The 16,151-nt window shown below is 32.5% G+C and overlaps 1 protein-coding gene across 1 annotated transcript in view; it reads right to left on the reverse strand.

Moving 5' to 3' along the window:
• The window catches only part of LOC138328453 (cilia- and flagella-associated protein 337-like), a 47,594-nt gene that overhangs the window by 18,939 nt on the left and 12,504 nt on the right, over positions 1-16,151 (reverse strand). Inside the window, 4 exon segments of the mRNA XM_069275258.1 lie at positions 152-211; positions 1,070-1,297; positions 2,514-2,579; positions 3,029-3,169. Of these exon segments, the coding sequence (XP_069131359.1) occupies positions 152-211; positions 1,070-1,297; positions 2,514-2,579; positions 3,029-3,169 (495 nt within the window).

The following is a 16,151-nucleotide window of genomic DNA, read 5'->3' on the forward strand; positions in this document are numbered from 1 at the left end:
GCCAAGTGGTCCTTATACACAGGTCAAATTTTGTTGTAAATGGTCATATACATGTAGGCTGGACCCTAAGAAAATGGTCTGATTAGGCAGGTGGTCTTTATACAGAGGTGACTGCTAAGGCAGGTTTCGCTGCATTGGTAGGACTACTTACAATGAGAGCTTTGTGTTTTTTAATGTCCATATTTGTTCCCAAAAATGATACATTGCCATCCTGCAAAGAAAATATATTTAAATGATAGAATTGGTCTCAACAGAAGCTAAATAAATCACTAAAATGATAACTAAAAGTGAGAGAAATGTTGTACAACATGTAACACATTGAATTAATTGAATTGAAGAGTTTTACGTGCAGTGACTGGACACTATAAAACATTTGAGATTTTTTGTTATTATATGACCTTATCTACAACCAGGGTCTTTTAGAGATAGTACTGTATTTGAAAGGAAATATTTTAGATTTTCTCTTTTCTGCTTATTCACTTGAAGATGATTAAATGATTTACATTATGCCATGACATGTTACACATGTAACAGCTTGTGGCTACCTCAATCAAAAACAGGAAGACTTACATTAAAACAAATATCCCTGAAAGGTGTCTTAAGGAAAGAATCATATAAAAGTTTCCTAGCCACATAAGAAACTTTAACAGGGCATGGAGCAGTGTGCCGCAAGCCTGGACCAAACTCACAACTCTCAATTTACTCAGGTCCGCCAGCCAACTCACTGAGCTAAAGGGAATTAACCCTAGTGCGTAGCTAAAAGGCGACCGTATCACTATGTAAAAGAGTGTAAAACTGCTTACAAAGCAAACATCATCACTGACATACACCATTGTTCTTTATATCGATGAAAAACCGTTGGCTCAATTTTGTCGACCTGTCATTGTCAACAAAATTGAGTCCTTCTGAATGGTATTTCTGTATGAGGATACACATTATAGTCAAATGCTCTCTTAAAGTGACTAAATTATCAAAGATGATTTTCAGATTTTACATTTTTTGTGTGTCTTTTCTTTTATTTTGCGTCTGAAAGTTTCAAGATATGACTTTAACACAAACTAACACTCACCAAGCTACATGCTACAAAGGTTCCATCAGATGTGTCTGTGATTCTGAGAATTGACTCACGACAGTTGATGATTTTGGCGGGAAGGTGGAATGCGACATCTTTAGAACGGAGGTAGGAATCTTCTTTTTCGGCATACTCAAGCTGCATGTATGTACAGAACTCGTCCCATGTAATTGCTCCATCTGAAGACCAGTCTATCTTCATGAACAGTGAGTCTATCTGGGCATCCTATCACAAAAATTATGTCATTACAGATTTATGTATAGTGATGATACAATACAAAATGACATCCAATATTCTTATGGAAAATGATCATCCCCATATCACTATAGTAATATTATCATATTGGACAAAATAAGCACCCCTCTATCTATTAAATCTCTCCCACTCCTTTTAAGCCTTCAAATTGACTTACCTGAAATTGATTTCTGCGTAATAATTTTGCGAAAGGTTTTAACTTCAAACAAGGTGCCCCTCTTAATTTTGGAATTTTTTCTATTAAGTAATCAAGGATTTATTTGTTTTGCTCGATGTTTTTCACAAACCCTCTAAACAGATATTTGTATTGAACAAATAAGACTTTCAAAAGATTACAGTGCATGAACACAGTAAAATGATGATTGAATATGATTATAAGGATATCAAAATTTAATAGAGCTAGAATTAACTTGCAAAAACAAATTTTTGGCCGGAATATGTCAAAACATGTTCTTGAAGACGATCAAAGATTATGGTCAGAAGATGATGAAATAACTCAATTAGACATATGAAGATATGATGAAGATGGAGAGAATTTACTTACCAAGACAAATGAGAATTATGGTGAAAAAGGAAAGACCTATCCAGTAAGAATAAGGTGACAATTTGTGAAAGAAAATCAAAAGACACGTTTGGAATAACTTTGATCTGCTGTTAACACACTTATATTGGTGAAATCAAATTTTGTTGCAATGTCAATTGTCTTGAACAACTTACCAAAAGGATGAATTCACACAATATAACCATAATTCTCGATACAGGAAATACGGCTATACACTTACATTCAAACCTGTCTATAAAGACCACCCACCCATTAGACAAAGGAAAATTAGTCTCTAAAGCCAAGTGGTCTTTATACACAGGTCAAATTGTGTTTTAAATTACCACCAAGAAATTGGCCTAATTAACCAGGTGATCTATTTACTATTGGACAGGTTGCACTGTAGTGCATTATATTTTGACGAATTTTAGTTCTGTTATGAAAAAGCGCTCAAATAAAATTACCGCTAAAATATGAACGTTCACATATCCAAATTTTAAGACAAACCAGGACTTGTTAACAGCGTTTACAGAAAGATTAACGTATTCACCGCTGAAAATACATTTGGACTCTTCTACTTCTTGACCTGGGACAGCCCATTATAAAATTTCAGGGGGGGGATGGGCTAAAAGAGGAAATACTTACACTAAGGACACTAGGGTCAAGTTTAGAGTGCAGTACGGGGACCATAAAGGGGGAATCTCTAAGAGTCTGTGGAAACAGAAGACAGTGCAGAAGTTTAGTGTCTTATATCTAAGACACTGTGGAAATACAAGATGGTGTCATGGAGTTAGTCTCGCAGGACTGAACATCCGACAAAAACAACCTCCAGAGGCAGAGAGCAGAGCACATGAGCGAGAAGAGAGGAAGCTAATCAGAAAAGGAAAGATCAGTGAGACATGAAGAAGAAATTTCGTATTAAATTTTCAAAGAATTAATGTTCAGATATTTGAGGAGAATTATGAAAGTATGATTAATTCATTCAGAGAAAGGAGAGTTAATATAAGGAAGGAAAGAAAAGTGAAAAAATGTTGTTGATTTGTTCATTGAATAATGATTTGTTAGTAATAGAAAGGAATGAAATGGCAGAATTTATCATGATTAAATGTACAGAAAAAAAATATTGAATGATAGCAACACTTTTTGAACTTGAGACATACTGTGGTTCCCTTGAGGTGTAGACGCTCCTTGAGCAGAGATTTAAACTCGTCAAGTTCGAGTTCCCCGGACCCATCTTCATCAGCTTCCACGAACGCCTGCTTCAGGATTTCCAATGTGTCCAAGTTAATCTGCTCCTCAATCTACAAAGGGAATCAATCACAGGAGTCAAGTACACATCATATCTTATACATGTATACCATGAATATCCCTATCATGATGGTAGTATATGATTTTAACAATGTATGTGCTGTTACCATTTTGCTATATCAATTTATAATATACTTATATATATATACTGTATAATAATGCATAAATTTGCATGTACATACCTGTCAGTTGAGTAAAATCATAAAGTAAAATGTGTATTTCAGAAAAAAAGTTATTTCAGGAGCCATTTTTTAACTAATTTACCCCTGAAGACACATTTCGACTCTCCAAAATCAAGTACTAGAACAGTCCATTGTGAAATTTCAGGGGTTAAAATGGTATTTAATAATTAGAATTTTTTTATCATTAATAGAACCCAAAATCAATGTTTTTTTGTCTGGATATTTTATTACAACTTATTGCAATAAAACTGGACAAATAACATAGATCATTATAAATCAGCGATATATATTTTGTCTGACTTAATTCATATGAACGAGATGAATAACAGACAAAATGATTTGAATTGCTACTGAAACAGTATATTGGCAATCTTGTTCTCTCAAATATCAAAAGAAAATAAAGAAAATAGTACAGCTGTACTGTATAATGTAGTTTATAATGCATTTGAAAAAAAAAAATACGAAAAAATCATTGAATTTTAGAATTACATATTAATTCATTATAACTACTTCTACAGCCTTTATAACATGCATGCTGTTTCCCACACCAACACACCAGAATTTTTTATCTTCTGTCTTTACATAGTTCAGAGTTGTCTGTCCTTGCAGGAAGGTGTTTATTGTGACATCATTAGATAACAAATGAAAGTTACATCATTTTTTCTGATCGTAACTAGTCCTTTAGTGTACTAACCAATTATACAGTATGTCGTATGTCTAATTCAAGGAGTTTCGAAAATTACAATGGTTATATACTCAGAAATTCTTATTGTCAAATCTAACACTAACCCATAAGGGTAGACAACTCTGTAATATGCAGTATACCTCTGTAGGCTCCAGTGGATTACACCACAGAACCTAAATTACAAACTTAACATTTTAACTGCTGGTCTTAATTGAATTTCACTCATTATTAGTTTAACAAGTTTAAATAAAGTAAATCAATATATGTTGGGTCATATTTGATGTATGTAAACATACTATAACAAATAGACAAAACCTTTTTATTTCTAAGACTATGAGAAGTACACTTTCAATTCCCTACCATTTTGCCTGGTGTATTTCATTTATCAATATTTAACAGTTATAAGATCTTAAAAACAAAAATGTTAAAATAATTTTTACATTAGCTTCTAAAAATTTTTTTTCTTGTTTCTAGGCCTAAAACTGTCTTTTAAATGTTTCAATTTCAATTCAACTCAAATCCAATTAGAGACTTTTAGGTACTTTTTAGTCTTTATGTACTGTTCAGATTTTTTTATTTTATAAAAGTTATTATTAGACCCATGCTCTCATGGATAGAACTCTTAAAGTACAAGATGCAAGATTTAAAATGAGTAGTTAAAACCTAATATGAAACCATCATTTTGCTACATTGATTGCTTGCCATTAAGCTCTAATCTCAGACTTTTTTTAAAAATTTCCCATCCTTGGTTACCTCCCCTTTATTTTAAACCAAGAAATAGATATATAATGTAATGTATTGATCAAAATGACAAAGCCATAATTCTAGGAACCAAAATCACATTTATTTCTTAAATTAAGCTCAGTATAGAAATTTAGCTCATACTCATTAATTTCCCCAGAAATAATTAGAAATATTATCAATCAATTACCCTCAATAAAGCATTTTTCTTTCATACCTACAGGTGTAATACTGACTGGTCTAGGGCAATACACTCATGTCACCTGAGGCTGTATTGCATGGCTACCCATGCAATAAAGCCTTGTGACATCACGGCGTCAACAAAATCTTTTTTTCCTCGGCAAAATTTGAACATTTTTTTTCGCAAATATGATACTATAAAAGATGCAAATAACGGAATTTGTGTTGAAAATATCATGTAATTTTTCATGTATGGAAAATTGACTTCCAGTCGTGGATTTCTTCGAATTTATTTCAAAATGGCGGGATATTATAGTTGCAAAATTGCAATAAAACGTCCAGGTATGAAAGAAAAATACTATTTCATAAGTGGATATGAAGGATAGGGATATTCTACCCCTGGATCACAAAATGTTGCAAAACCCTCGGCAAGCCTCTGGTTTTACTACATTTTGTGACCCTCGGGTAGAATATCCCTATCCTTCATATCCACATATGATAGAGTCTTATAATATATACCAGTATTTATTTCCAATAAATTAGGGATTCAAATAGCATTAGTCTAAGATTCAATTTTATTCATAAATATTTATGATATAGATGTACAATTGGTAATTATCTGACCATGATTGACCATCAGATGACCATGTACTGAAATATACACTTGAGTTATCCAGATGAAAAGCTGACAAATTAAAGTCTATAGCTAACAAATCCTGTTATTGTATTTTGATTGGTCTCACTATTTATTGTCTTGTGTCTGTTGTATTGGTCTCACTATTTATTGTCTTGTGTCTGTTGTATTTCGACCATTGATTGGTCTCATTATTTACTTGTGTCTGTTGTACAAATGTATTTCGACCATTGATTGGTGTCGCCTATTTGCTAGAGTCTTAATCTTCTGTAGTGTATTGTTTCCCATACACCAGAACAGCTCTGAACAATCAATGGTATTACAGTAGTCAACCAAATAATCACAAAGAATGCTGCAGAAAATCTGAATGTAAAAAGGAGGCATTTCCATGAATTTATCCATAAAAATGCATAAAGATAGTTATTTTTATATATATATCTGTCTAGGAGTCATTTGCAATTATCCATAAAAAGCATGGTCTTTTTATATCTATAAAAACAACTAAGTGCATAAAGATGTTATTTTTTATATATAATCTGTCTTGCAACCCCTACCTGGTGTCTCTTTATTTTAAAAACAAACTAAGTCATGATTTTAAAATGGATGATTTTTTATTGAAAATATATATACTTTGGTAGATTAGAGAAGGAAGCAACTTTAAAAACATCATTAATATTAATATATTTATATTAAACTTTTTTTTTCCAAGAAAAGATTTTAAGTTTGTTCAGGTATATACTATACTTCCAGAGTAAATACAATATGTACAGCTATGGTATGGTGCCTATACCTTATAAGATCAATCACGGTATACAGGTATCACCATTCTCCAAGGTCATATGGTCAAAGGGTGAAATTGGTCCAGATAGGTAATTAACTAAGACACCCCTGAATATACATTGGACTCTTCCTACTCAATGACTGAATCAGTCCATTATGAATTAATGGGGTGAGTCAGTTACGGTGTCTGATGATTCTTGTTATTTTTGTTATTTATACCCTTGGTCTTAGCTGGATCAATTAACCCTGAAGCTAAGTTTGCACATGTTTACATCACCGGTATATAAGTGCCTGAAACAGACGACCACTGAATCGGCAGTCAATATCATTCCCGAAAAAGAAATCTAACGTCGCTCTCTAGTATTTTTGTGACAATAAACTCTAAAACAATTTTGTTAAAATAAATTATCTTTTTTAATACACACAACTGATTTGACCTTTTTGAAAACAAATATTAGATTTTCTATGTTAACTTGCTACTTGTTAATAGCTTAAATTTTAACTTTTGCAATATTGGAACATTTTGTTTATTGATTATTTATGTATCATCGAAATAATTTTGTCAGTCTAAAGTTTTAAGTTTAAGTTGCTCGGTAACTTATTCTGTCTTTTTGTGATACAGAGTTAACTCCCCTCCCCTTGTGCACCACTAATGAAGTGAAATGTCATTAATAAATGTGAGAAAATACACACAAACTGATGACATCATCCTCATAATACACACAAATTGATGAGATCATCCTCACAAACAAATGATGCAAAATTTGAAGGATTCTGGTATATGATTTGCTAATGATTGCATTGGTGGGGAACAAAAGTAGAACCCATCAGAAAATTTGAAAAGGTAGATAACTCTGTATTACCAAATTAAGACAGAATATATGGTTTATAAGGTTTAATATTTTAGTTGCTTTGATCATGCTATTTTATGTTAATATTAACTTACCCGTTCCTCTTCATCATCTGAGTAATCTTCTAGAAAGTTCTACACAGAATAGTAATAGAGATTTAAGTTTTCCTTTGTTTAATTAACCCTACTAATCATGCCATAAAATTTTAAATACAATTTATTGTAATTATTGTTTGTTTTGTTTCTTTATAAGCGACATGCATGTTGATGATTTAGGGTAAAAAAGGTTCCAATATTGCAAATTAAGCAAAATGTGAAATAATATTCATTGTATCATAATTTAATGCAGCATTGTGTAAACTGGGACATTCATTTTTTCTCTTTTACTGTGTAAATCAGTAGGCTGTTTGCATTATTATGGGACAATTAAAGTTCAAGAGACAAGCTGTAGGATTTCAATATGAATTATATGCTTTATGGACTGTTTTTCATAAATGTATTACATAACTCAGATTTTTCAAAAATAGGTTGATCATTTAATCACTTTGTAAACAAGAGTAATGTTCAGTTACAGGGTTAACTCCCTTTGAGGCCAATGAGTTATATGAGTTATCCCCCCTTTAAGAGCATTGTAGAGTATTTCCCTTTTTGAGGCCTACAAATATGTCTTTATTGAAGATAAATACCTTTGACAGATTGTTGTACCCATTTCATAAACTACAATATGTATTGCGTCAGATACAAAACAAAACAAACTGTAGTCTTTATATTTTATAAAATTTAACTTCAAAACCTTAAAAAATCACAAGCAGATTAAAGTGTTAAAATAATTCAGTACACTTCAATCAATCAAACCTATTTATTAATAATCAAATCTGAAAAAAAAGCTTTCATTAAGTATCTAAACTAAGTTTTCAACAATTAACCAAAAATAAACTCTAATTATGAAAACATTGTCTATGTGTGTTATTTTCATTCTTTATCATTAGATTTCAATTTCAATACCAAACAAAATCCTGAAAACAAATTCAATATCACAATGAAACATATTCAGCCCAAAAACACCTCAAGAGATCTCGAGATCCCTTAACTCACCGCCCGCTGAAATGCTCCATAATCCTGAATCTGTAATTGTAAATATGCTTTGACCATCACTAATTGACCATTGGTCAGTTTTCTGTTTTATGTTGAAATGATTTGGACTCTTTAATGTTTTACGGTTTACCAAAAGATGAAATTGAACCATCAATTATCAAGACAAGAGATGCTACAACTGAATTAATAGTAAAGACTGAGGACAGAAAGACTAAAACAACATCAATAGAGTAGCAGAGTTATCTGCCCTGATGAGATCGAAATTTGAATTTGCTTCTCACAAATTTATGAAGTTTACATCAACAACAAATGAATTTATAACAAAGACCCAGATTTTACTTGACGTTTCAGTATTGAGATTAAAACATTCATGGAAATAAGAAATATACAAGATAACAGTATATTGAAAAGATGGAAACATTACATAACTGTACAGTATGACAAGCCATCAATAAATCAGTTGTCTCCCCTTATTACCAATCAATGCTTAAGTAATTAGGGCATCAAAGAAAAAGTAACACAAAGGTTCAGATACAACAATTATTGTACATGCATATAGATCAGCCAAAGTAACAGAAATGGTGAGGTTACATGACTTTTGGTTGTCTATATACACTGAAGAAATTTGATACTTCATCAAATGTACTTACATGTACATACAGTATACAGAGAGAAATCAGGAACGAATATCGCAGTTAATTAATACATAAAAAACATATCTTATTAGAAATATATAATGGGTACGTAGTGCTTTAAAACAAGAACAGTTTGAAATGAATTTGTTAGTATAGGGAACAATGTATTTAGATTAGTATAATGCTATCAGTGCATGGGTAAGGTAGGAAAGGGGAGACAACCAATATTTATTTTAGGCCTCTTCAATTAGCACTGTGTTAGTTTTTATAGATATAAATGTAATCATGTTTATAGATCACACTTTGGAACTTAATATATATATATATATAAAATTTGCATGCATAAAGTCAGAGAATGTTCAGATGTATTCTTTGTCTGAAATCCATGGATACCCCCCCCCCCCCCTCATCTTAGCTTTATTGACAGATGAGGAGGATTGTTAGAGAATCAGCTTGAAAAATTAATGGGAGGTCCCAGAGAAAAATCATCAACTAACTATCGGTACTTTTCATCACCAAAAAATCTTGGACCATCATGAGACCTTACATACCGGTAAATACATGACTTGGTCACCATGGTGATACCATCTTGGTTCCGAGGGAAAATACTAATTCTAAAGTTGCCATGGATTGATGACTAAGTTCAAGATATACATCTGTACATTTACATTTCATCCACACATTGAATGATTTCAAGTTCAAGTTAATCTAAAGTTGCAATTATGGCCAACTTGTGATTAAGTTTTAAAAGGACAACTTTAAAAGAAACCTCTATATATATGTAATTATATAAGGCTATATGAATTGGAATACTGCATGTATGCCTTATCAATGACTATCTATGTACAACTTCAATAATTATTTAAAGAACCAATTTTATTCATATAATTACCTGTAAGTTCTTGAAATTTAAAACTATGAAAAATTGAAATTCTAGAGATCTGATTGGATTATATTATTTTCAAATATTTTTTGACCAATCAAAACATTCTGTGTTCCAGATTTTAATTTGAATACAAGTTTGCCATTATACAATATACAGAATCATTTAATATGAAATTGTAGTGTACATTTTATAGTGAAATATATTCGTCATTGAACATCAGACGATGGAGGACGATGGAGGAAATGAGATATTCACACACAGGATGATATGATAAATTCCGCCACAACCACGTGCACGGAGTACTTACTGTCTTGAACTTTTTAAACTACAAAAAAATTGGGAGTTCAGCAATCAGTACTCGATCATTCAAAAGTCATAGAAATAAATTTTAGTATTATTACTGTCTTATATAAGTCCTGGATTCGTATTCAGAACTTCTATTGTCTTGTATATCCCTTGTCCAACTCATTCAAAAAAGCACACATATCCTTAAAAGGAATTAATAATTCACCTGAAATTAAATTGTATGTCTTGAAAAAAACCATCTGAAATATAAAATATGACAAATAAAACTTTTATTCAAATGAAAAATATTTAAACTTGGTAAATCTGAAAAGAAAAAAAAAGAAACCATAATTAATTGTCTACAACTACATCTACGAATCAATTATTTATTTACCTCAGATGTTTCACTATCTGGTTTTTTAATCCTATGCTCAGTTTTATCCTCAACAATATATTTTTCCCTGCGTGAAACAGGTTCTGTCAGAATACCATCCCCTGTTAAAAACGTTCCAACACTAAGGACACTGTGATGTTCCGACGAAACCCGTGTGGGAGACAAATAAGTTTTACTCTGGGCTCCCGAGAAATTACGGAGAGCTTCCTGTACATCCACCATACTGATTTTCGAAATTGAAAATCAGAATCTTCTACGAGTTTGAATTCTATAAAAGAATATCAGTTGGATACAAGTAAACATGGTGTAGAAATTTAACCTCGCTACACCTGTACTAATATAAACCCGTCGGAATTATTATCTCCCACAATATTAATGGAGAACAAAACGACATGTACACACGTTCAAATACCATATGTTGTAAATCCGAGGTATTTAAACTTTAAATCCTATAAATGGAAACAGGTTCAACTGAAATCCTTTCGACGTGCACATATGAACTATAAAACACCTTGATATTTAATAAGACGATATATGTTAGGAGACTAATAAATTAACTGTTTAAATTCCCAGTGCTTGGGTGACGACTGTCACGTTAATTAGCTAGAATATTAATTATACTAGGTCTAAGGGAGGTCTATATACAGGTACGCTGATTCTTTAGAAATATTTCTGAAGTGTTTCTCTCTGAGCTATGGTGTGTAACAACACACCCCTACAGTCTATAATGCCTGTATTCTATACAATTCTGTGTGACTACCCCATAAGGTGCTATATGCACCAAGTCTCATTGTTGATGAGAAATAGAACATTGAATAATTTGTATCTTTATATCTTCAAGCTAAAACACTTTGATCTGATATGATCAGAATAGAATTGATGTTAATTATAATAAACTCTAGCTGTCCTACAATACTCATTAGCTATCACCACAATGAAAATGAATGGTTCAGAAGCTCAAGACAACAAACTGTAAACCGACAAAACAACCCTGTGAATGCCATGTAAAAGTTAAACATACTCTGGTGCCTTGATTATCATATACATGTATAATAGCTAACATGACATAGCATCTTTTTAGGATGTGAAATTTTAGATCCTAAAGAGTTCTTCTGGCATAGATTGAAGGCCAAAATGTAGGTCGCAGTGACCTAATTTCAGTATATCATACATTGCCTTACCTCTGTTGAATGACCAATGAGCAACAAATAAGTTTTGATGTCAATTAAGTAGTTTAGGAGATAGAGCCTGCATGTGAACAAGTAAATGTATTTGTTTTATATCAAAATTAAAAATGTATGTCACAGTGACCTACATTTGGTAGCTGTCACACCATCTGACCTAGATAAATCTGAGCCTTACCTATATATAACTTACAGACCCAGAGAGTCCATTGTCACAAAGTGGTAAGCCAAATGCAGTCCAGTCTAGATCTGCTGACTTGAATGTCCAGAGAGACCACATGTGAGTGGTCAGTCCATCACCCTACCTTTTTCCTGTGTGAGGCCAGTCTGTTGACCAGCAGTTTCCACAACGTCCCCACCCTGGAGATAGTCCCCATCTTGGATTCAGCCAGCTATCGCTGTCCTTAGGTTACCTGGATTATCCAACCCACACACTATCCCCTGATCTTTGACAGCTGAGTCAGTTAGACATGATTTATATACTTATTATATACCTGAAATCTTACAGTTTTATTAGTTTGGTCAACATTACAAACTTGTGTAACAACACAAATTATCCCTATAATTTCCTCATAGATTTATAACATCTAAGTGCCATTTACAATCCTCCGTTATCAGCGACATCACTAACCGAGTCATAACCGGAGGGTGTATACCCGTATAATGATCATAAATACTGCTTTTCTCCCTGTAAACACTATAGAAATCACCGTCACATTGAAAACACTTTTAATATCGCCAACAGCAGCCAGTGGACATGAAAGTTTGGTAGAAGCGGGCGATAATTTGGAACCTAATTTTCTAATTAGCCGAAATAATTACAGAACGACAGTATTGTTTTGGTAAACAACCGTATCATTTCCTGGAGTTCAAAATCAGATTTTATCATCATCAGTGTCGCTGTTACCACAATCTTCAAGTACAGTACAGGCTTCAGGTAATATAATATTTTTTAAAGGTTGATTTTGAAAGGAATTTTCCTGCATTGCATAAATACTTAAATTAAAATGCACTTTATCTTCTTAAAAAATGTATTTCAATACATCTCTGCGGGTGTTATTTCTCAGTCTGAATGTAATCTGGTTTTGACTAATCGATGGGAGAATCATAGCACTCGAATGGAACAAAAAAAGAAAATCAATTCCACCTTCGCTTCATTTAACACTCGGCTGGAACTTATGGAAAATCTTTGTGAAATGCCCACAGCAGGAAACTCATTGGGAAACAGATAGCATAACAAAAGATTATTCGTGAAAAATCTATATCTGATACTGTTATGTATACATTGTGTAGGCGTTCGTCAAACACATCAGTATCGTGCCAAAATCATGAAAATGGAAAAGTATCAAAAAGTGATAATTTTTTTCTAATCTCTATCATGCTGATTTATTGATTTTATATCAATAATATTTCGTTGGATGCATAAAATAAAGCTTGGAGATAGAAAATGATAGTTGTTTGTATATATGTTAAAGTTTATCTCAAAAATCAACTGTGTCAAGACACAAAAATGTCAAATTCAATTTTGTAGTATTAAATCTATATCTTCCATCTGCTCGGACTTAATTATTTGTTACAATTGTTTACCAAAACTTATATTATTCTATTATTATCTCAATAAATAATAACTAAATTTATAATGATTTAAAAACATTGGAAAGGGACACAACTCTGTCTGTAATTTGACCCCTTTCATATATTGTACATAATACAAAAATACAATACAGTAGAGTGGAAGTCATACTAATTAAGAAACTAAAGTCAATTAAAGACTTCCCTCCCATTCTATCTCCTCTAATCACCCACCTGTAAATCCCCATACAGTTCCTCCCATGCTGAACCAGAATCATTTCCATCAAGAGTTATTTCCCCTTGAATTGTCTCCTCTCTTTGAAGGTCGTTACGCGATTCATCCGACCACGGACTTCCTGTACCATAGGTCAAAAACACACCTGATTTGGGGGTTGGCTCGTTTACTTCCATTTTTTAGTCACACAACACTATACTCGTAATTTTTTCTTAAATGAGCGGTTCTAACAACTAAAGATAATCGTAGATTTGAGTCCTCACACAATTTCTTCACAAAAATCCAAAATCAAGGAATCCAAAGTTTTTTTTCTTCAAATTCTGACTTTTTCCACCAATTTTTATACAACCAATTTTTATTTTAATCCTTGAATAAAGTTTTTTTTCAAATCCTGCTTTTTGGCGATATACTTTTTGTCTGCATCACTTTCTGATCTGTGTTCGTGGGGGAGTATAATGTATACACCCAAGGCGGTACCTACATTACCCAAGTGTCTTTGTGATTTGACGACACAATGTCACTTTGTAATGTTCCTCACGAGCACTGATAACAGCGTCAAATCGGCCATACACAAAATCTAAATCCAGCCAATTTGGATCATGTTTGCTCCATGTTTATCCTTCAATTGATTGTACAAAGACCATTATTGTCAGCAACAGATGAAAGGACAACAGTCAAATAACATATATGTTATATGTTACTAAGAATGAATAACACAGGTAAAAAAAATCCAGGTGAATACAAATTTAAGATATGTTCCACAATCCACATAGAAAATAACAAAATGTCACAAAGAAGAAATTACATTAGGCTGAATTTCATTCCAAAACTCAAATATCCTTTTTTCCTGCAACCAATGTCAAACATTCGGATAAGATCAGCAAACGTTGTATCGTCCATTCCCCATAGTAATAAAAATATTGTCTAAACACAAAATCTACGTTTATGCAAATATGAATTCATTTATCCATATGCGAAAGAGGAGAAAGTGAGATGGTTGCCATACAACGTTTCAATGGCCTTCCATACCGTACACAGAAAATCCATCATGTTTTTCTCGCTTTTATTGAGGACCGTATCACTACAGGAAGTGGATTTACACACATCAACGACAGAAATCTACATGAAATCTACGGTCCATGCCCGGGATTATGACAGGTGGGTGGCACTTAAGAATTGATTTTCAGTAAATCAAAGAATTTCTTATTTGACAGAAAAATAAACACCGTCGAATTACTCACCCAATAATCAGATAAACCTAATTAAATTGTCAGGTTTATTAGTCAATAAATAACAAAAATACAAGTTTTCTATCAACTAAATATTTATGAAATATTTCCTTTTATAATTAATTTTAATGATCCTGACTGGATAATTCACGCTATAAGGGCCAAAAATAATATGATCATTATTTTATGATAAACTTTCTCTGTTCATCCATTAAAGAATAAAACAAAATTAACTAAACAATTAGCAGATTTCAAATCAGATATGCAAATTTATCAAGCAGTCATACTAGATTTGAAGTACCTTTTGAGACTCTCTATATAGATAATTATCAGCCACTTGATTTGACTTGACAAGACCTGTCCTAGTCTGTGTACAAAACAACTAGTTCTTAAAAGTCCCTGGATTAACACACAAAGAGAACTTGCTCCAACAAACATCATGCTTTGACAAAACGTCTTCACATGGCTTAGTTGACCTTTCTTAAAAGTTACTCCAGACAAAGTTCCCTGCACAGTAGACATATTTTATACCCTATCTTGTAGCTCAGGTGAAGAACAGTTCTTTGTGAATCACATCGCAGATATCAATAAAATTGAATCATAAAAGGCCAATAGGCTAGTGCATTCAAATTAATTTGTATCATAGATGTACTGATTGCCAAAATATGTCTGTATGATTAATGACAAAGTCAATGTCACTATATCTGACAGAAAAAGGGACAAAAAAGGGCCCCCTAGCTCCTTTTAACCTAACCCAATCCCATCTACCTCTTTTAAAAAAAGAGACAAGTACAAAAAGGACCCCCTTGCTCCATTCCACGCAATCTAATCCCATCTACCTTTTTGAAAAACTAGAAAGGGACAGAAAAGGATCCCCCTTTCCCCCAAGAAATCCCCCTACCCCTTTTTACCATCCTACTCCATTTACGTCTTTTACTCCTAAGTTGTAACAGGACAGAATCTATAATTTCCTTGAAGTTGTCTCCCCTTCACTCTTCCTCATCTTCATTTCTAGTGAAGAGCATTTTGCAGCAAATGATTGAGTACAAGCATTCAATACTCATGATTAATTTTCTAAAAAGTTCTCTAGTCTAGTATCTGCTAATTAGTAATTTGGACCTTCTGAAAATTAATTCCTTCAAATATTTTACTATTTACAACATAACAACATCATATGTTTCAGTGCAAAGTCGAGAATAGTTACGATGACATAGCTCTGAACGACGGAGGAACAATTTCTGACAGATGATCGTCGTCACTCTGAGGGTGTGGAGACAGGGTATGATTATTTGTTTTAAGTCAAGAAGTACACATAATTTACAAAATTATTTTTTTTATTTCTTTTACAAATAGTGATAACCTAAAAACTTTTTTTCTTGTTTACACTATTGTAAATTTATTATTTATC

The sequence above is a fragment of the Argopecten irradians genome, chromosome 7 (assembly GCF_041381155.1).
Source record: "Argopecten irradians isolate NY chromosome 7, Ai_NY, whole genome shotgun sequence".
Lineage (NCBI taxonomy): Eukaryota > Metazoa > Mollusca > Bivalvia > Pectinida > Pectinidae > Argopecten > Argopecten irradians.